Raw genomic sequence first — 23,462 nt, forward strand, 5'->3', positions numbered from 1 at the left:
CCTCTACATCAGAGACTGGGAGATCGTTTTGTTGAGTACCTCAGATCTAGCCAGTGCATAGTGGGGATCTCCCGGTGGGGACCCATTTCAATTCCCCATCCCATTCCCTTGCTGACATGGTCTCATGCACTGCCAGACTGAGACCACCCACAAATTGGAGAACCACCTCATCTTCCATCTGGGCACCCTCCATCTTGATGGCATTAGCACCAACTGGGTTTTGTGAACCCACACCTTCCCCCAGTTCGGACTCTCTTCCTTTTCCCTCTGACTCCTTTTAAACAACCAAAATCAATACTCACCTCTCCTTTTATCATATCCAATTAAAACCTTTTGTTGATCTGGACTCATTCCCAGCCAACACTCCTGTTGCTTTGCTTATTCCTTGAAGGGCTCAGGCCCGAAACGACGGCAGTATATCATTATCTCCTATAGATGCTGTGAGACCTGCTGAGTTCCTCCAGCTTCTGTTCATCATCCCTCACCTCTCCCTGGTTCACCAATTCCCCCACTCTACCCAGTCCTACTCCTCCTTCCCCATCCTCAACCACCAAACTAACAGAGATAGCAAGTGAGGAAGGAACAGCTTGATGCATCTGTTACAGAGAAGGGAAGCAGGCCATTCAGCCCAAATCATCCATACCTCCTCTTGACCCAATACCATTTGCCTGCATTTATCCTGTGTCCCTCTAATCCAGTGGCTTTCAATCTCCCCCCCATCACATAACAGAATTAGAATTTATCATGAACAAGTCACAAAGTTCAGTTTTGCGTCATCATACTGCAAATATTCATATTATAACCATCTTACAATAATAATATAAAAAATAAAAATAGCAGAGCCCCAAAAATTTTTTCTTCATTGATTATTCAGGAGTCTGACGGCAGGGAAGAAGCTGTCCTTGTGTTGCTAAGTACTCATCTTTAGGGTTCTGTACCTGTTCCCCGATGGTGGCAGATTTGGGGCGGGGGGGGGGGGGGGGGGGGTGGGGTCCTTTAAGGATAGAGGATTTTTTTTTCATAAAGACTCCGTCTCATGTAGATATCCTCGATCGTCTGGAATCTGTGATGTCACAGGCAGGCCGAGTTAACAACCCTCTGGAGCTTTTCGTTGTCCTGAGAGTTGGCGCCTCCGTACCAGACAGTGATGCAACCAGAAAGAATGCTCTCCAAGTATGAGAGTCTTCAGTGACATACCGAATCTCCTCAAAGTATAGCCGCAGGTGAGCCTTCTTCGTAATTGCATCAACGTGGAGGCTCCAGGACAGATCCTTGAAGATGTTGACCCCTAGGAATTTGAAGTTCTTGATCCTCTCCACTACTGAGCCCTCGATGAGGACTGGGTTGAGTTCCCCTGACTCCCTCAAGTCCACAACAACCTCCTCGGTTTTGCTGACATTGAGCACAGGTTGTTGTGACACCACTCAATAAGCTGATCTATCTCCCTCCTATACAATTCCTCATTGTCCTTTGAGATTCTGCTGACAACTGTCGTGCCATCGGCAAATGTAGATAGCTTTGGAATTGTGCCTGGCCACACAATCATGGGTGTATAAAGAGTAGAGCAGTGGGCTAAGCACGCATGCTTGGGGTGTGTTGATAATCATTGAGGAAACAATGCTTGCACTTTGTACCGACTGTGGTCTTCTGCTGAGGTCAAGGATCCAGTTGCAGAGGGTACAGAGTTTTTAGCTCCTTGACTGAGGGAATAGTGGTGTTAAAGGCTGAATGAAGAGCAGCCATGAGTTGCTGTTTTCGAGGTTTCTAGACCTGAGTGGAAAGCCAGTGATATTGCATTTGCTGTGGAGCGATTGTGACAACAGGCAAATTGCAATGTGTCCAGATGGGCCTACACCATAGGTGCTCTGTGGTTACTTAAGGCGGTTTGAGTTTAAAGTTTGAGAACCTGTTCTAATCCATTATCATCATAAATCTATCCAAATGCCTTTCAAATGTTTTAGCTGTCAATGTACCCACCATCTTTTAATCTCTCACCTCTAATTGGAGATTCCCAAGCCCGTGACCATCCATCTCATGATGTCCCTCATGAGTTTAGAAATGTATACAAGGTCATCCCTCAACCTCCTTTACACCAAAGAAAGCCATACCAAGTCTCTTGAGTTTGCTCAGCCAGTCAATGAGATCTTTGTTCATCTAGTCATGGATTCAACTCTACCTTCCCCAGTTGTTCACAAATCTCCCTGGGTCTTGAATCTAATGAGGCAGCCGCTACTTCTCTGGTTTCTGTTGAGCCACTCTCCCTTCTCCCTTGTTCCCTGCAGTTCTCCGCCCCTTTCCCTCTCCATTCAGAGCTTCCCCCTATTCTCTTCTGCTCTTCCACCCGTATAACCTCTTGGCCTGTGCTCCTCTCCCTACCCCTCCCACCGATTTAGTTAGGCACATGCCTGCTTTTTTATCTAACCTTGACAAAGGACTCAGACCCAAAGAACCATGTTCCTCTCAATAATGCTGAGCAGTCATTCTCATTGGGGACCCTACTGCAAATGACCATGAGACATAGGAGCAGAAATGGGCCATTCAGCCCAATGAGTCTACCCCACTATTTAATCCAGATTCATCTTCCCACTCAGCCCGACTATCTCTCCATAAAGGTTTGCCAGGGCATCAAAGGTGAAGTAAAAGCCTTTTCTTTTTGCCTCACATAACAGGAATATTTTGATGTTTTTCATGAAGTGGATAGCACAGAAGTATGGAAGAAACCAACACTTAACAGCTTCACACAGAAAAAAAAAGTTGAAGAATGGCTGATGTAGAGGAAGCAGCATGGTCAACAGAGCCTGGGTTCTTGTAACTGAACACGCAGGAAGAGAGCAAGGAATTACAAGTGTCAGACCCTGTGGCGGTGACCCTGCTGCAATGTACGAGCTTCAAATAAAGGGGCAGCAGATGAAATTTTAGGGTAAAGTTGTACAAGATATTGGTGAGATCAAATTTGGAATATTGTGCACTGTTTTGGATGCCTAGCGACAGGAAAGATATCAATAAGATTGAAAAAGTACAAAGATTTATGAGGAAGTTGCCAAGGCTTCATGAACTGAGTTTACAGACCAAAGACGGCTGCGAGGTTGGAGCTGCAGTGGCCTCTCTGAATCCGGTGAACTGTAATCTGCACTGAGCCAGTGGACTTTTTGTAACATCTAAAACAGAATTGTAACCAGGCTTGTGCACACTGCTTATTCTTTGAAAAATGATGTTTGTAGCACTTTTATTAATTTTTGTGCAGTCGTTTAAATCACTGGGGTCAGGAGGAATGGCATCTCATTTTTTGTTTACTGTGGAAATAACAAGTTCTAATTAGAAATGTCTTGGTGGATTTGGCTGCCCATCGTCATTCAGGTAGTGACCAATGAGTTCCTAGTTGTAATCTGTCCAGCACTTTGGTCAACGTGAGTGTTTTTTTAAAAAAAATGTGCTGTATAAATAAACTAAAGGTTGAACAGGTTAGGACTTTATTCCCTGGAGCGCAGAAGAATGAGGGGAGATTTGATAGAGGTATTTAAAATTATTGGGGTACAGACAGAGTAAATGCAAGTAGGCTTTTACCACTGATGTTAGATGACATACAAGCTAGAGTATGAGTGAAGGGTGAAAGGGGAAAGGTTTTTGGTAGTGGGGGGGAGGGGTCATTAGAAGGAACTTCAGTCTGGTAGGAGTGTGGCTCGAGCTGCGAGCTGAAGTGTTGAATGCAGGCTCAGTTTTAATATTTAAATTTTTTAGACGTACATCATGTTAACAAAACTGCCAGACAGTGCGGGATTCGAACCCCGGCCCCGATCAATGGTGCTGTAAAGGTGTTGCGCTAACTGCTACGCCAGCCATGCTGCCCTTTAAGAAAAATTTGGACCGGTACATGGACGGGATGGGTATGGTCTGGGTGCAGGTCAGTGGGACTGGGCAGAACAATAGTTCGACATAGACCAGAAGGGCCTATTTTCTTTACTGTCTTGCTCTATGGTTCTAAATCACCAGCTGCCCCTCTCCTTCTTCTTTGGCTTGGCTTCGCGGACGAAGATTTATGGAAGGGTAAATGTCCACGTCAGCTGCAGGCTCGTCGGTGGCTGACAAGTCCGATGCGGGACAGGCAGACACGGTTGCAGCGGTTGCAAGGGAAAATTGGTGGGTTGGGGTTGGGTGTTGGCTTTTTCCTCCTTTGTCTTTTGTCAGTGAGGTGGGCTCTGCGGTCTTCTTCAAAGGAGGTTGCTGCCCGCCGAACTGCGAGGCGCCAAGTTGCACGGTTTGAGGCGATATCAGCCTCAAGAAAATAAATAATATTCAATCAAGTCAGCACAGCAGTTGGATCAGGGGATCAGTTGTAAGCTCTTTATAAAGATTCCAAAAATACAGGGACTCTGCTGCTCCCCAGCAGGGTCTATCACAGGAACAAGCATGATTGCCATGCAGGCTGCGCTGCAGAATTCTTCGCCCCCTTCCCCCCCCCACTTCTCCCACCGCACCCCTGCCCCCTTGTAATTGATTTTTGAAAAGTTTGCACAGAAAACACCTTAAAAATCAGACCCATATTATCGAAGAGAAAGTTGTTCCCAAACAAAGAGGAACAAGGCAAAAAGGAAAAGAAGAAAATGATTGATGTGCCATTTCAGTGGAGCTGTGACGTGAAGTGTTGGGTGAAGTCTCGGGTCCTGTTGCTGAGCTCAAAGCTACTCGTCTTGGCTGACCTCTGACTGTGCCTGTAGCCCGTGCTTCTCGATGTATCGTCTGATGAAGAAGGGAGAAGATAGTCAGAGATTACATCAATATGTACATAGATGATCTTGGGAATGAGTTATCATATGTGCAACGTTTGACAGCTCTTGGCCTGTACGCTCATTGGAACTTAGAATAAAGGTTGGGGGGGTGGGGGGATCTCATTGCAACATTTTGAATGTTGAAAAGCATATACAGGAAAGTCTTAAAATAGCATAAATAGTAAAAGTCCTAAAATCCAGACTGCTTGGGGGTTGGGTCGGTCTGGATTTTCAGATATTCCGGATTCTTGGGCAGTACTTTTAAAATTCAAACTTGAGCAGGGATAAAGAGATGAACAGGTAAATTTGATAGTTCATTCATTAGCTAACACAATAGTTTCATTTATCAAAACAATCAATTTTAGAACCATAGAATGCTGCAGCACAGAAAACAGGCCATTCTACCCTTCTAGTCTGTGATGACCATTGTTCAGCAAGTCCCAATAACTTGCTCCCATTCCATAACCCTCCAATCCATGTATCTATCCAATTTATTCTTAAAACTCAAGATTGAGTCCACGCCCACATCAAATGGCAGCTTATTCCACACTCCCACCACTCTGAGTGAAGAATTTCCCCCTAATGATCCCCCTAAACCTTTCTCCTTTCACCTTAAATCCATGTCCTCTTGTATTTATCTCTCCTAATCTAAATGGAAAGAGCCTATATGCATTTATTCTGTCTATACCCCTCATAATTTTGTAAACCTCTATCAAATCTCCCCTTATTCTTCTTCGTTCCAAGGAATAAAGTCCTAACCTGTTTAATCTTTCCCTGCAATTCAATTTCTGAATACCTGGCAACATCCAAGTAAATCAGTAACCAGAACTTAACATAATATTCCAAATTTGGCTTCACCAATGTCTTATACAAGTTTAACATAACATGCCAACTTCTATACTCAATACTTTGATTTATAAAGGCCAAGATGCCAAAAGCTTTTTTTACAACCTTGTCCTCCTGCGACACAACCTTCAGGGAACAATGTATCTGTATCCTGAGGTCTCTTTGCTCCTCAGTGACCTACCATTTGCTCTTCCAAAATGCATTAAACTCCATCATCCATTTACTGGTCCATTCTCCCAGTTGGCCCAGATCCCTCTGTTGGCTTTGAAAAATCTTCCTCACTGTCCACTACACCTCTATCTTTGTGACATCAGCAAACTTGCTGATCCAGTTTCCCACATTATCATCCAGATCATTGATATAGACAACAAACAACAATGGTCCCAACACAGATCCGTGAGGAACTCCACTTGTCACAGGCCTCCAGACTGAGAAGCAACCATCCACTACCACTTTCACTCTATTTTCTCCTACACTTCTAATTTTGAATCCAGTTTACAACCCCTCCATCTATATACCTAGTATCTTAACCTTCTGAATTAACCTCCCATGTGGGACCTTGTCACAGGCCTTACTAAACTCCATGTAGACCACATCCACAACCATTCCTTTATCTACCTTCTTGGTAACCTCTTTGAAAAACTCTACAAGATTTGTTAAACGTAACCTACCACGCACAAAGCCATGCTGACTATCCTTCATCAGCCCATGACTGTCAAAAATAAAGTCAACAAATGACAAAAATGTAAACTTTTTTTCCACAACAAAAACGTGTATAATTATGAAATTATATATATATATATGAAATTGTATAATTTTGAAATTATGTTTCAAAATGAACATTATAAAAGAAAAATACAGTAGTCAGGCGTCGCTTAACGTCCACAATACGTTCTGTGAAATAGGACAGTAAGCAATTTTAACTTTGTGCAACACCTATGATCTGGTTACTACGTCTGCTACATCCCGTTCTCCAATCTTAGTGGACATAACTGAATAATTGCTTTGCTTTGATTAAATCATTAATGCGTACTGGTTTCAATTTGCAATGTAAAAATATGAACACCATAAATACAGAAATAGGCAAAGGATAATCTATGGGACCACGGACGTATATGTGGTCGGATGTTCCCAAATGGATGTTATGAGGCGCATGACTGTATACAAATGAATTTCTTTGTAATAATATTACCTGTATTAAGCGTGGTCACTGTTGCCACTGTGCATCTGTGACACTTAGGCATACATGCACACATACTAAAGGCCATTAAATTTAAAAAGTTTGAGTCCGGATTCTCAGGTGGTCTGGGTTTCGGGTATCTTGATTTTTGGACTTTTTCTGTACAGGATAAATGTAGAAAGGTTGTTTCCTGTGGTGGAGAGGGCAGAACTTCAGGATTGAAGGGTGTCCATTTAGAACAGAGATGCAGAGAAATTCTTTCGCCCACTGAGGGTGGTAAATCGGTAAAATTTGCTGTTACAGGCAGTTGTGGAGCCCAAGTAACTGGGTGTTTGATAGGCTCTTGATTAGCCAGGGCATCAAAGGTTATAGAAGGCCAGGCAGTCGGTCTGAGTGGGAAAATGGATCAGCACATGATTGAATGGTAGGGCAGACTCGATGGGCTGAATAGTCTATCCCTCCTCCTTATGGGGATATAATACTGTAGGACTGGTGTGAATCATCAGGCTCAGGTTCTTCATCTTTGAAGGTTAGCGATGGGGATTCACACCCCACACTCTTTCCCCAGGGTAGAGTGCTCATAGTAAATAGTAGTGCCCTGGAAATGGTTGTAGAAAAGAGAGACCTCCAAGTTCAAGGGTACAGTTCCCTGAAAGGGGTGACTCATTTGGACAAGGTAGAATCTTGCATGCTTGGCTGGGGTATTGAGAACACTGTTGGGACCCAATGAGAGTTGGACATGGCGTTGGTGAGGGACCAGGCAAAGTTCTGTTCCCTCAACTGCAGAAAAGATATCAGCAAGTTAGAAAGATGCAGAAGCAATTCACCAGGATGTTGTATGGAACTGGTTATAGCGGGAGGCTGGACAGACTGGGTATTTATTCCCTGAAGCATCAGTGGCTGAGGATTGACTTTGACATTTCCATTGGGCTATAGTTATTTAGGCAATCTTTTTCCTGCTCTTACAAAAGTGTTCTCTACCAATAGGAGTATTGTGAACGCTATTCTCCATTTAGCAAGTAACTTTGGGTCTGACCAACAGCACGCATCTCAAAGAGTTGTTGTTACAATGTGGATTTACCCAGACTGGGTAGCGCCCGAACAAAAGTTTGGTCAAACCACTGACATGTCTGGCACAGTCAGGGGAGGGTCACCTCAAGCTAAAGTAGAAAACCCATATGACAACAGTTTCTCTATTGACAGATGCTCCTTGACCTACTGATTTTTTAAAAACCCAGCATTTCTGTTTTTAATTTCAGACTTCCTGCATCTGCAGCTTTGATTTTCATTCGCACACACAGAGATCATTTTCAACCTGGGATTGGGAAACACATCTGGTTCGCTTTCGAGATCTGCTACTCATTTCCACAACTGCAGTCGAGGGAGACATCAAGTGCTGCAATAAAATAAATTCCGCAATAAATGGTACTGACCTCCGTGCGTAAGCATATAGAACTTCTTTCCTTTCCTGCAGGGACAGATGTCGGTCAACTGGCGATTTCTCAAATGTCGTTTTTGGAGCAGGCTTTATAAAAGAAAAAACAGATTGAAGATCTCCCATTGTGAACCTACAGCCCAGTGAGGTTTTGCATGGCTCCAACTACTGCACCCACAAGTCCTTGAACCCAAATAAACACCAAATACATGCTTTGCTGCACACCAGCACGTTTTTGAACATGAATATACCATGACTACCTGAGAGATTTGTTTTTTGGGTGGTAGGTTATAGATCATTAGGGAGGTGGCAGGATGAAATTTTGGAGGGACTGTTTAAGGGTTGCATCATGGGGTCAGATGTAGAGAATGGAAGAGTACAGGTCCCCAGGAACACAATGGGGCGAAGCTGAAAAGTAGATCGGCACAGACTAGATGGGCTGAAGGTCTGTATCTGTGCTGCAGTGTACGGATACATCCAGACTTGAGACCTATGTGGATTGCGTCCATCCACCCATAAGACCGATTTTTTTTTAAAAAAAGAAAAAATATAACATTTAAGTGGTTTACGTTAGCTCTGATAGCTGGAGCACTGGACTTGTAAACCAGGCATTGCGAATTCATTCTTCGCAGGGTTCTGTTAAAGTTAAAAAATTTCATGATGTTACATTCTAAATGTAGTATTATGAGACAATAATGGAACCTTTACCTTTTTATTTGACAAACTATAACAAGGATACAGGGCAAGTAAGAGCCAAAATGTGTGTACTTGTTATTCGACGTCATGGGGTCCGTAGGCTGGGTGCAGCCATTTTTATTTCTGTGCGCTTGCGCGAGTCCACGGCTGGCGCATATGTGGTGGGTTCACGTAATGGGAGTTCGGTTGGCGCATGAGTGAGAGTTAAGAGCGTGAATTCAATATCATTAGGGCACACAGGTACCAAGATGGCTGCACCCAGTCTATGGACCCCAGGATGTTGACTAATTCAGACGTGTCTTTTCCAAGATATGACCGGTCATCAGAAAGGAACACAGGTGTATGTCGAGGAGCACCTGTACTACAGATTCATGGATTGCACCATGAAGGAAGATTAGATATGACTCATACCCACCCTTGTGAGAATTAAATTTTATAATTCATTTACAGGGTTGTAGATGTCACTGGCCCAACTAGTGTGGTGGAGGAGGAGGTAATCTCCTTGAGCCCTCTGAGGGTCTGAGAGACAGTGACAGGACAGATGCAGACAGGCAGCCTTCTCTTAATGGAAGACCAAGACACAATCTTTGGTAAAAGGAATCGGACATTTAGAACAGAGCCGGAGGATTTTTTTTAGTCAAAAGATCAACTTTGTTCCACTTTCACTGGAAATCTGCGCTGACCAATTTACCAAGGTCTTCAATATCTGTCTCCAGCAGGGTGTAGAACCCACCAGTTTCAAACAGGCGTCAATCATACTGGTGCACAAGAGTGTAGGAACCTGCCTTAATGACTATCGACCAACAGTGATGAAGTGTTTTGAAAGGCTGGTGTTGAAGCATATCAGCTCCTATCTGAACAGTGACATGATACATTCCAGTTTGCCTATTGTAGTAACAGGTCTATGGCAGGTGCCATCTCACTGGCTCTACACAAAGCTCTGGAAAACCAGGACAGCAAAGTTCAGCATTTAACACCATCATCCCTTCAAAACCAATCAGCAAACTCTAAGACCTGAGAGTTAACACCCCACTGTGTAATTGGATCATGGATTTCCTTACCTCCAGACCACATTAGTGAAGATTGGTAAGAACTTCTCAATAATCTCCATTAGTACTGTGTTCTTGGTCCCCTGGTCTACTCATTTTACACCTACGACTGTGTGGCTCGGTATGACAATAACACCATCCACAGATGCGCCGAAGATACAACAGTAGTGGGTTGTGTAAAGGAAAGGGATGAGTTAGTATACTGTTAAAGATTGAAAACTTGGCAGAATGGTGCAACAACAACAACCTTGCACTCAACGTCACCAAAATTAAAGAGCTTATTGTTGACTTCAGGAAAGGAAAGCCAGTGATATACGACCCAGTGATCATTGGGGAAAATCAGAGGTGGAGAGGGTAAGGACATTTAAGTTCTTTGCAGTCACTATCTTGGAAGATCTTTCTGGAAGAAAGAATGTCAGTGCCTCTACTTCCTCAGGAGTTTGCGAAGGTTTGGTATGACATCAGAAACCCTGGTAAATTTGAGGAGCGTGGCAAGATGGCATAGGGTGAAGACGTGGGAGCCTATCTCTCCTCAGCTAGAAAGTTCAGAACCCAAATTTAAAAACTTAACACATGTTTGAAAACTTTATGAAAAGACTGTATAAGATATGAGAAGAAATATGATAAGAGACAAGTTCAACATTCGAAAAAATTACATTTTAAGAAGTTGGAAGAGTTGGAAAAAACGGGCCTTACTGAAGATTTGAAACCTCAAACTCAAGTGGAGATGGAGCCGAAGAGTCAGCGACCCATATTGGCAAGGTTGGCTACAGCGACAGCATCCTCTATGCGTAGAGTGACGCAAGATGGCGCCGTCACTGACGACGTTAAGGGAGTCCCGCGACGTGCGTGTATCAGCCGCGTTGGGTGCGTCGAGTAGCGCGACCAAACGTGGGGCAGTGGGAAGATGTGACACGTCCCTTGTGACTGCGTCTTTAATGCAGTACACGAGAGACGTGCCAGGGACTGTCTACCAGCACTATGTGGTCGCTGCAGGGACATGGGCAGCGGTGCGCATGCGCGATACTCTCGAACAGGTGAGAGCTGCAGGGATTGCCGCTCAACGTCGGGCTGAGGAATGGACCTGCAACCAGTCTGAAGAAGTTCAGGAAGCTGAGATACACAAGAATTGGAAGAAGAATTAGAACATTATTTGGAAGCAGAAGCCAATCAATTATTGCTAGCTGCAGCTAAAGTGGAAGGTACTCCAACATATTTGAAAGTACCTTCACCATATAAGTCTCCCAGCACTATGAATCCTATGCCCTCTTCTGATATAATGATAACGTTGGAAACTATAACAAAACAAAATGAGTTTGATGGATTATGTTTCCACTAGTTTTCAAAATGTTGATTAGCAACTTTCTAACATTAGAATTAAAATTACTGATACGTCTACTGAAATTGCTTCAATGAAACGGGATGTCGGTAAATGTTTGACAGCAGTGGATAATGTTGAAAACAAAATTAAAAACGTGCAAGATAGAGTGGATCAAGTGGAAGGAGTGGTTGCCGGATGGCAGATTGAGAAGAGTGATTTTTTTTGCAGAAGATGGATTCGTTAGAAAATCAAAGTCGGCGGAATAATATAAAAATAGTGGGATTACCAGAGGTTTTGAGGGAGTAAATCCTACAAAGTTTTTTAAAGAATGGATTGTTGAAGTATTCGGTCCAGAATATTTTCTGGAGGGTTTGGAGATAGAGAGACCTCATCTTGCAATAAGAAAAAACATTACCAGGGCAACCACGTAGAGCTGTTTTGGTGAGGTGTTTGAGGTATCAAGATTGTGAGATGATTTTACATGCAGCTGTTTTACGGGCACGTATGAATATTGTTTGAAGGTCTAAGATGGCGAAAAGATTGCTTGAAATGATGAAGGATTTGAATTTAGTGGAAATTTGGAGGAAATTAAATCCAATGGAAAAAGATTATTCATTTTATTCAACTCAACATAATTCTTTTTCTAGAATAGATTTATTTTTCATTTCTGCACATTTACAAGGTAGATTTAATTTAGCAGAATATAAAAGAAGATTGTCAGATCATTCATTATTGTTAATTAGATGTTCAGGTACTGAATTGGTTGAAACAGATTATCGATGGAGGTTTAATTGAAATGTTATTGAAAAGACCAGACTTTGTTAAATATATAAGAGATCAATTTAATTTTTATTTACAAATGAATCAAAATTCAGTTCAAAGCAAGTTTGTTTTGTGGGATGCTTTAAAAGCATATTTAAGAGGATTAATTATTAGTTATACAGCAAAGATTTAAAAAAAACAGTATCAGTTTAAAAGTTCATACAATTATGGCAAATGCACTACAATGTGGATAAATGTGAGGTTATCCACTTTGGTAATACAAACTGGAGGGCAGATTACTATTTGAATGGCAATAGATTAAGAGATGGGAAGTGCAGAGAGACCTAGGGGTACTTGTACACCAGTCTCTGAAGGCGAGCATGCAGGTACAGCAGGCGGTTAAAAAGGCAAATGGTATGTTGGCCTTCATATCAAGAGGGTTTGAATATAGGAACAAGGATACCTTACTGCAGCTGTACAGGGCCTTGGTGAGACCCCACCTGGAATATTGTGTGCAGTTTTGGTCACCTTATCTAAGGAAGGATGTTCTTGCAATGGAGGGAGTGCAGAGGCGATTCACCAGGCTGATACCTGGAATGGCAGGAATGACTTATGAGGAAAGATTACGCAAATTGGGATTGTACTCCCTGGAGTTTAGAAGATTGAGAGGGGATCTCATGGAGACATATAAAATTCTGGCAGGACTGGACAGAATGGATGCAGATGGGATGTTTCCAAGGATGGGAAAATCTAGAACCCAGGGCCATGGTTTGAGGATAATAGGTAAACCATTTAGGACCGAGATGAGGAGGAATTTCTTTATCCGGAGGGTGGTGAATCTGTGAAATTCATTGCCACAGAGGGCAGTAGAGGCAGGTTCATTAAATATATTTAAGAGGGAATTAGATATATTTCTTCAGTATAAGGGTATTAAAGGTTACGGAGAGAAGGCGGGGACGGGGTACTGAACTTTAAGATCAGCCATGATCTCGTTGAATGGCGGAGCAGGCTCGAATGACCTACTCCTGCTCCTATCTTCTATGTTTCTATTTTTCTATCTAAATTGAAATTATGTTATAATAATTTACAAACATAAATATGAGAAAATGATACTGAGGTCTAATTGGGAGAAAGAGCACATAAGATTTTGGCATGGCAACTTAAAACAGAGCAAGTATCAAGGACAATTAATGCTATTAGGAAGAATGGAGAAATTACTTCTAAACGAAAAGATATTAATGATGAATTTTTAAAATTTTATGAAAATCTGTATACATCAGAAGGTAGTCAAGACATTGATCAAATTGAATCATTTTTGGATAATTTAAATTTATAAATGTTGAAGGAAGCAGAAGAATTTAGATATTTCATTTACTGAATTAGATTTGAAGGAAGCTTTACAATCGATGCCTAATGGGAAATCTCCTGGAGAAGATGGTTTTAAGGTAGAGTTTTATAAAGAGTTTAATGATTTACTATTTCCGTTATATATATATAGATGTTTTGAAACAAGCAACTGAAATAGGTGTATTTCCAGAATCTTTCTTAAGAGCATTGATTACAGTTATCCAAAAAAAGATAGACATCCTTAAAAAGTATCATCATATCATTATTAAATATTGACTATAAATTGGTGGTGAAAGTCTTGGCCAAAAGGTTAATGAATTATTTACCAGAACTGGTTCATATTGATCAGGTAGGTTTTGTTAAAGCTAGGTATAAAGGTATAGTTAAGTTGATATTATTAATGAATGTGGCAAAACAACAAAATAATCCACCAATGGTTGTATCTTTAGATGCTGAGAAGGCGTTTGATCATGTTGAATGGAACTTTTTGTTTAAAGTATTGGAAAAATTTAATTTTGGCCCATTTTTTAGAGGTTGGGTTAAGGCTTTATATGCGGGACCTACAGCAAGGGTGTTAATGAATGGCCAGATTTCAAATTCTTTTAATTTGTCTCGTTCTACAAGACAAGGTTGCCCTCGTTCACCTGCTTTATTTGCTTTAGTGATTGAACCTTTAGCTCGACAAGATTTAGGTATTAGGGGAATTAGAGTGAAGGAAACTGAATATAAAATTAGTTTATTTGCAGATGATGTTTTGATATACTTAACTGATCCAAAGATTTTATTAATCATTACAGGAATTATTGAATAAATATGGTAAATTATCAGGATATAAGGTTAATTGGGAAAAGAGGATTATAAAGACTGTAGACAAATTACTAAATTAAGATGGTCAAATAAAATTAAATATTTAGGAGTAGATGTAAATAAAAATTATAATGATTTGTTTAATTTAAATTATGCACCTTTATTAAATTAAAAAATATTTACCACTGACGTTAATTGGAAGAGTGAATTGTATAAAGATGAATATTTATCCTCGAGTACAGTACTTTTTCAATCTATTCCATGTTTTGTATCGAAAAAGTTTTTTAAGGAAATAAATAAGTTAATTAGGTTATTTTTATGGAAGGACAAATTATCAAGAGTTTCCTTACAAAAATGACTTGGGAGTTATGAATGAGGTGGCTTGTAATTGCCTTGTTTTTATAATTATTACGAAGCGGCTCAGTTGAAATTTATTCATAGATTATTTGACACTGAACAATCTCCTAGGTGGGTGAAGATAGAGATGGATCAGATCTTGGAAGATAATATTAAGCATTTTATTTATAAATGGAATCCTTTATTGTTACAAGAATTTTATTTGCCAGTTTTATGACATATAAAGAATATTTTGTACAATCGTAATTTAATTATAGGGTTTTAAGGGATGATTTCAATAAGATCACCAATATATCAGAATAAATTAATTCCTTTTTCATTTAATAGTCCTTATTTAAAGGATTGGAAAAATAAAGGAATAGTTAATGTTATCGATTGTTTTGAAGCAGGAAAGTTTCCTTCATTTAATAGATTACAGGAGAAATATGGTATTGCGTCAAATTCTTTGTTTGCTTACTATCAATTTTGAAATTTTTAAAGAAGATCTATGGTAAGGAAATAAATTTGCCAAGTCAAAGAAAATTTGAATTACTGATTGAAGACAAAAGAGAAAATGGTTTTATTTCTGATAGGTATAGATTGTTGCAGCAAAAAATGGAAAAAGTAAATATGCATAAAATTAAAGAGAAATGGAAAAAAGATTTAAATATTGTATTGGCAGAGGAAGAATGGTCACAAATGTGTGTGGATAGTGTAACAAAATTAATTAATGTGAGATATAATATGGTTAATTATAATTTTTTGCTTCAGTTATATTTAACTCCTGAGAAATTGAAAAGATATGGATTTAGTATAACAGATTGATGTTTTAGATGTAGAGAACAGATAGGTACTTTTGTACATTCAGTTTGGTTGTGTAAGAAAATTAAATATTTTTTTGGGGGAAATTATAAAATTTTTGAGAGATTTGTTTAAAATTGATATTTGATTGGACTCAAGGTTATGTTTATTGGGTTATGATAGGTCCCACTTGTCGATTTCAGAATGCCTAAACCATATTTAGCTTTCTTAAAGTTAGCTTTAGCAGTAGCAAGAAAATACATAGCTGTTACATGGAAGAATGACGTACAATTAAATTTGCGAAGATGGCATAATGAATTACAGTCTTGTTTACATTTAGAAAAATTAACATAACGATTAAAAAATAATTTTTTTTCATATTATATGTGTGGATTATATTTGAAATGTATGGCTATAGAAATTAATTAACTATAATAAGTTTGGAACACCAATCAGAGAATATTGGTTTTTGCTGTCGGTTTTTTTGGGGGGGGGGATTGGGGGAAGTTTTTTTTTAAGGATTTTTAGTGGGTTTTTTTGTGTTATGGGTGGGGAGGGGTTATAGTAATTTTGTGTGCAATTTGAAAAATTAAATAAAATTAAAAAAAAACAGAAACCCTGGCAAATTTATAGAGGTATGGTAGAAAGTGTCTTGACTGGCTGCATCACAGTTTGATATGGAAACACTAATACCCCTGAGCGTAAATCCCTGCAAAAGATAGTAGACACAGTCCAGAACATCACAGGCAAAACCCTCTCCACTATCGAGCACATCTAGAGGGAACACTGCAGTCAGAGAGCAGCAGCAATCATCAAAGACCCTCACCACCCAGCACAAGCTCTGTTCTTGCTGCTGCCATGAGGAAAGAGGTCTAGGTGCCAAAAGACTTGCACCGCCATGTTCAGGAACAGCTGCTACCCTCCACCATCAGACTTCTCAACAACAAACTCACAACTGTAGTGCACAAATCCCTTCCTCTTTCAGCTCTGCCATGGGACTGACAACTGTCTGTAGAGGTTAGGAGAGTGCACAGGCTCTGGATTGTTATGCTAACTACAAGGGTAGTCCTCTACTTGGACTGGATCATGATCAGTGCCAATGAGTCTCAAACTCTCAATGTTACAAGTTTCTGTTACATTTTAGTGAGTGTTACTTTGGGAGTTGATTCAGGGTGCAAACACACACAGAGTTCATGACTTTTTTCAGACACCATGTCACCCAAGTTCAAAAACATAAACCGAACTAATGCTCTCAACTAAAAACCAGAACATTGGGTTGTTTACCCAAGAAAGATCATCTGGTGAGAGAGAAGTCATCTGATTTAAGAAACAGACACTGAAGGCAGAATTGATCAAGCAAGTCATGTGATTGAGACACTTGATTAAGCAAGATTAATAAGTAACCAGAGATCTGCAAGAGACAGAAAGGAAGTAACTTTGTGTGAGATGGACACTTCTGCTGTTTCTCTTTGTCAGGCAAACAGTGAAAACTGTGACCATTCTGGTGGTTATTTTGATTGACCCATATCTGGGTAAAAGAAGCAGGATCATTCCTGTAACTGGATCGTGACCATTCTGATGGTAATTTCGTCTGACCCATTCCTGGGTTTTATAAAGCATTGTGGAAGTTACATGTTTAGTTTCCCCTACGCAAGGAAAGAGGAGTGTATGAAAATCATTCTTATGAAAGAACATTTCTCTGGAAGCAACTTGATAAGGATTCGTGAGTTTTGAACAGTCTGTTCATGCAGTATCTCACCTACTTCATAATTACTTCTGAACACTAGTTTAAAAGTTCTGAGTTTCAACACAGGATTTCTAAGACTGAGTTTTGGGAATTGTCTTTCCAAAATTGTGCCTAAACTGTAATGGTTTGGGTAATCCACACACACATGTATATTTGCACATAATTGGGGTTAAGTTTAGATTTAGGTAAGATGTTATATTATTAGTAATTATTAATTTAAAATATTGTTTCAAAAATAACACTGTCTTGCTGAATTTCTAATGCTGCTGGTCTATGACATAACACCAAGACCACCTGCCATTCATGTGTTGTTGCCCACATGCAGTTTAAAGGTATGAGCCTCATCATGCCATCGGTGCATTTGTTGACTTTTTACAGTTGTACTAATTCTTTTACTTGTAGTTGAGTAGTATTTTACATTATTTGAAACTGGAAGGAGATATGAGAGCAGCATTTAAGAGTCTCCTAGATAGTGTTTAAGAGTCTCCTACATGAACACATGCATATGCAGGAAATAGAGGGATAATGCACCACATGGAAGCAGCAGAGTTTTACTTTAACTTGGACATCATCTTCAGCACAAACATGTGGGCCGAAGGGCCTGTTCCTGTGTGGAGTGAAACATGCAAGTCTGCTGAAGCTGTGATTGTAGTAAAACCACAAAATGCTGGAGGAGCTTAGCAGCTCCTGCAATATCCATAGGAAGATATAAAAACTGATGCATAAAGGTTGACCGGAGTTCCTCCAGCATTTTAGTATTTTTACTATACTGTTTTATGGTTTTTTTTAAAAAAAAACCTGAAGTATACTTTCTTTATCATTTGATAAGAATCCCTGGAACCTGTCTGCACCATTACAGAGTTCCCCCACCAGACAATATAGAAACCTTACTGGGACTATTGTAATGGACACTTCCAGAACAATTACCTTGGGCGCCAATGCATCTTTTGGCATCTTCTTCTGAGAGGTGGTCAAACTGCGAAGGGTCATGTGAGGCTTATTTGACAAGGAGAGGCTGGAAGGGCTGGCTGACACATCCTCTGGAGCAAACTGCACCCTTCCCTCCAGCAGATTTGTGATAGTTGTATCAACACACTTGGTGCTTACTGAGGGAGAGACAAAGCAAAGTCAATGGACAAGATCATGGTCACACCCAATATAACTACGCAAAAACTCTACTTTGGGCATGATCTTTATATTTACATGGGGGCACTAATACCACTGAGCTGAAAGTCCTGCAGAAGGTAGTGGTCACATCCCAGTACATCACAGGCAAAACTCCCACCCCCCCCCCCCCCCCACCATCCAGACAAACTACAGGAAACATTGCCCTGAGAGAGCAGCAGCAATGGTCAAGAATCCACGCCATCTAGGACATGACGCTCTCGCTGTTGTTATCAGGAAAGGGGTATAGGTGCCACGTGTCTCATACCACCAAGTTCAGGATCAGTTGCTACCCCTCCACCATCAGACTCCTCAACAAAACTCAGACTCATTTAAATTTGCACATTTATTATTGAATATTCATTTTCTGACCTGCAGCTTATTTACATTATATTTGCACTATTAAAAATTGAAACACTTTTGCTCCAAGAATATTTATCTATTCTTCTAATACTTAAAAATTAAATTTAAATTTATACATACAGCATGGTAACAGGCCAATTCGGTCCTACGAGAATCCATGCTGCCCAATTTACACCCTCTGGTACATTTTGAAGGGTGAGAGGAAACTGGAGCCCCCGGAGGAAACGGAGAGATCGTACAAACTCTTTACAGAGAGTGCAAGACTTGAACCCCAGGTCTCAATCGCTGGGGCTGTAAAGGGGTTGCCCTAACCGCTACCTCTTTTTCTGCCTTGGCAGATTGTGATAATTTGATTTATATCATTATAGTTGGTGAGTTTCGCATACCTTGGCGACTGCAGCAAGTAAGAAGTTCAGTGCATCTGCTCATTATACTTCTGTGTATTCTTTCTTTGGCTTGGCTTCGCGGACGAAGATTTATGGAGGGGGTAAATGTCCACGTCAGCTGCAGGCTCGTTTGTGGCTGACAAGTCCGATGCGGGACAGGCAGACACGGTTGCAGCGGCTGCAGGGGAATATTGGTTGGTTGGGGTTGGGTGTTGGGTTTTTCCTCCTTTGCCTTTTGTCAGTGAGGTGGGCTCTGCGGTCTTCTTCAAAGGAGGTTGCAGCCCGCGGAACTGTGAGGCACCAAGATGTATGGTTGGAGGCGTTATCAGCCCACTGGCGGTGGTCAATGTGGCAGGCACCAAGAGATTTCTTTAGGCAGTCCTTGTACCTTTTCTTTGGTGCACCTCTGTCACGGTGGCCAGTGGAGAGCTCGCCATATAACACGATCTTGGGAAGGCGATGGTCCTCCATTCTGGAGACGTGACCCATCCAGCGCAGCTGGATCTTCAGCAGCGTGGACTCGATGCTGTCGACCTCTGCCATCTCGAGTACTTCGACGTTAGGGGTGTAAGCGCTCCAATGGATGTTGAGGATGGAGCGGAGACAACGCTGGTGGAAGCGTTCTAGGAGCCGTAGGTGGTGCCGGTAGAGGACCCATGATTCGGAGCCGAACAGGAGTGTGGGTATGACAACGGCTCTGTATACGCTTATCTTTGTGCGGTTTTTCAGTTGGTTGTTTTTCCAGACTCTTTTGTGTAGTCTTCCAAAGGCGCTATTTGCCTTGGCGAGTCTGTTGTCTATCTCATTGTCGATCCTTGCATCTGATGAAATGGTGCAGCCGAGATAGGTAAACTGGTTGACCGTTTTGAGTTTTGTGTGCCCGATGGAGATGTGGGGGGGCTGGTAGTCATGGTGGGGAGCTGGCTGATGGAGGACCTCCGTTTTCTTCAGGCTGACTTCCAGGCCAAACATTTTGGCAGTTTCTGTGTATGACAAACTCTCATACATGCAAGCCTGATGCAACAGTGCCCTCTTATGGCACATACCAGGAATTAATTAAATATGCATTTTCAATTCATTACTGACTAAAAACAATTCTGGGAGGCTTGATTATCCATTCGAACATTATTGCACATCAGATTAAAGCAAAGTACTCAATGTACAGAAGACATATTATTTACATCTTTGTGACCACCACATTTTAGAGCCAGTGAAAGTGCCATAATTGGGAAACAAAAGTTGAAGCGATCACATCCAGATAACCTGATTGGTTTTCACTTCACTTGCAAATCTGCGGGGGTCACCTGCTGCATCCAGTGGTTCCGTCCTGGCCTTTTCTACACCAGAGAGACATTTCAATTCCATGCCCCACTCCTACGGGGGTCACCTGCTGCATCCAGTGGTTCCGTCCTGGCCTTTTCTATACCTTCAGATTCACAAGTGAAGCAATGCTTCATCTGGAAGGAGTATTTGGGGCCCCAAATATTGGTGAGGGAAAAGGTGTGAGTGCAAGTGTAGCAGTTCTTGCAGTCACAGGATACGTAGCGTGGCGTGACTGATGAAAAGAAATGGATGGACAAGAATCGCAGAGGGAGTGATCCCAATGGAAAGCTGACAGGGCAGGGGAAGATGTGAATGGTGGTGGGTTCCCGTTGTAGATGATGGAAACTGCAAAGAGTGATATGTTGGATATAGGATAGGTTGGTGTAGCAGTTAGTGCCTTCACACCGTTAACGATCGGGACTGGACCGGAGTTCGAGTTCCGCGCTGTCTGTAAGGAGTTTGAACGTTCTTCCTGAGTCTGTGTGGGTTTTCTCCGGGGGCTCCGGTTTCCTCCCAATGTTCAAAACGTACTGGGGGGCTGCAGGTTAATGGGGTGTAAATTGGGCAGCACGGACTCGTGAGCTAAAATGGCCTGTTACTGTGCTGTATGTCTAAATTAAAATTTAAGATGGTGAAGGATGAGGGAAACCCTGTCCATATTGTACCTGAAGAGAGTTGCCAGGCAATAGAAGAGATACAAGAGGCGCGAGTTAATGGCCATAGAGGGGAAAACCAAGTTTTCACAACAAGCAGGGTCGAACGTTTGAGAGAGCCATGCTTTTCAAGGGATACTGGAAACTTGGTTCGGAAAAAAGAGGGAGACCTGCAATAAACATAAGAAACAAAAAGATGTTCAGAGAATACACTGAATGTAAAAATCTTAAAGAAATTAGAAAAGCTAAAAGGTGGCTTTAGCAAGCAGGGTGAAAATAAATCCAAACGTTTTTGACAAATATGTTGATAGCAAAAGGAGAATGAGGGATAAAATTGATCCCTTAAAGAATCAGAGCAGACAATTGTGTGTGGAGCCAAAAGGGATGGGGGAGATCTTGAACAATTTCTTTTCTTCATTGTTCACTAAGAAGGATATTGAACTGTGCAGGGTAAAGAGGGTAATTATGGAGACTGTCGTGATTAAGAAAGAGGAAGTACTGGAGCTTTTAAAACATATAAAGGTGGATCAGTCTCCAGGACCCAAAGGGATTCTCCCCAAGTCCTTGAGAGAAGTTAGTGAGGAAATAGCGGAGGCTCTGGCAGTGATTTTTCAAATGTCACTAGAGACGGGTATTGTGCCAGAGGATTAGCGTGTTGCGCACGTGGTTCTTTTGTTTAATAAGGGTTCGAGGAGCAAGCCTAGCAATTATCAGCCCGTATGTTTGACGTCTGTGGTAGGTAAATTAATGGAAAGTGTTCTTAGATATACAAGTATCTGGAGAGACAGGGTCTGATCAGGAACTCGACATGGATTTATGTGTGAAAGGTCGTGTTTGACCTTTCTGCTTGAATTTTTTTTGAAGAGGTGACTAGGAAAGTTGATGAGGGTAGAGTAGTGGATGTTGCCTATCTAGACTTCAATAAGGCCTTCGATATGGTTCAATTGTTAGGTATTCATTTTGAGATAGTCAAATGGATTCAACAGTGGCTAGAAGGGAGATCCCAGAGAGTTGTAGTGGATAACGGTTTGTCAGGTCCATGACAAGCAGTGTGGCTCAGGGATCTGTATTAGGTCCATTGCTGTTTTCATATACATTAATGATCTGGATGATGGGGTGTTAAATTGGATTAGTAAATAGGCAGATGATACTAAAGTAGGTGGAATTGTGGATAATGAAGAAGGTTTTCAAAGATGCAGAGGGATTTGGACTGTTTAGAAGAGTGGGCTGAAAGATGGCAGATGGAGTTTAATGCTGATAAATGTGAGGCGCTTCATTTTGGTTGGAATAATCAAAACAGGACAAACATAGTAAATGGGAGGATATTAGGGAATGCAGTGGAGCAGAAAGATCTAGGAACAACGGAGCATCGTTCTCGGAAGGTAGAATCTTATGTGGATAGGGTATCAAAGAAGGCTTTTAGTTTGCTGGCCTTTATAAATCGAAGCATAGAATACACGTGTTGGAAGTGATGTTGAGACTGTACAAGGCATTGGTGAGACCAAATTTAGAGAACTGTGTGCAGTTCTGGTCACTGAATTATAGAAAGGATATCAACAAGGTAGAGAGAGTGCAGAGAAGATTTACGAAAATGTCACCTGGGTTTCAGAATCTAGATTACAAGAAAGATTGAGCCGATTAGGTCTTCTTTATTCTTTGGAACGTAGAAGATTGAGGGGAGAGTTGATAGAGGTATTTAAGATTATGAGGGGGAAAGAGTTGATCTGGATAGGCTTTTTCCATTGAGAGTAGGAGAGATTGAAACAAGAGGTCATGAGTTAAGAGTCAAGGGGCAAAAGTTTAGAAGTAACATGAGGGGGAACTTCTTTCCTCAGAGAGTGGTGGCCGTGTGGAATTAGCTTCCGGGAGAAGCAGTGGCAGTAGGGTCAATTTTGTCACTTAAGGAAAAATTGGATAGGTATATGGATGGGAGAGGACTTAGTTCGGTGCGGACTAAAGGGGCCAAAATGGCCTGTTTCCGTGCTGTATTTGTCATATGGTTATATCTCAGATGTCCTGGAATAGAAAGTCGCATTCTGGTAGCAGATGCAATGGAGACAGAAGAACGGAGAGAAAGGAGTCAAATCCTAACAGGTGACAGAGTGAAAATACGTGTAGTCAAGGTAAAAATAAATCAGTGAGTTTATAGATGTCCATCGATGGCTTGTTCCCGAAATGGAGGCAGAATTCAGTAAAGGGGAGAGAGTGATCGGAGATAGACCTAGTGAATTTGAGGATACGGTAGAAGTTGACAAGCTCACTGCGGGTACAGGAGGCAGCACCAATGCAGTCGGCAAATTGGCAGAGGAAGAGTTAAGGAGCTGTGCCAGTATCAGGCTTGCAGCATGAACCACTCCACATGTCCAACAAAATGGCAGGCATAGCTGGGCCCATGTGAACAGCCATGGCTAACACCTTTGACCCGCAGAAAGCAAGATGAGCCAAAGGAGAAGCTATTGAGGGTGAGGACAAGTTCTATC

At 41.4% G+C, this 23,462-nt stretch overlaps 1 protein-coding gene across 1 annotated transcript in view; it reads right to left on the reverse strand.

Moving 5' to 3' along the window:
• Nucleotides 1–4,327: 4,327 nt before the first annotated feature.
• Nucleotides 4,328–23,462, reverse strand: part of aup1 (AUP1 lipid droplet regulating VLDL assembly factor) — a 69,057-nt gene continuing 49,922 nt past the window's right edge. The window contains exons 10-12 of the mRNA XM_069923492.1: nt 18,021–18,199; nt 8,226–8,317; nt 4,328–4,737 (exon numbers count right to left, since the gene is read on the reverse strand). Of these exons, the coding sequence (XP_069779593.1) occupies nt 4,680–4,737; nt 8,226–8,317; nt 18,021–18,199 (329 nt within the window). The 3' untranslated portion in view covers nt 4,328–4,679. The remainder of the gene's footprint in view (nt 4,738–8,225; nt 8,318–18,020; nt 18,200–23,462) is intronic.

This window comes from Narcine bancroftii, chromosome 3, assembly GCF_036971445.1.
Source record: "Narcine bancroftii isolate sNarBan1 chromosome 3, sNarBan1.hap1, whole genome shotgun sequence".
NCBI classification, from domain to species: Eukaryota; Metazoa; Chordata; class Chondrichthyes; order Torpediniformes; family Narcinidae; genus Narcine; species Narcine bancroftii.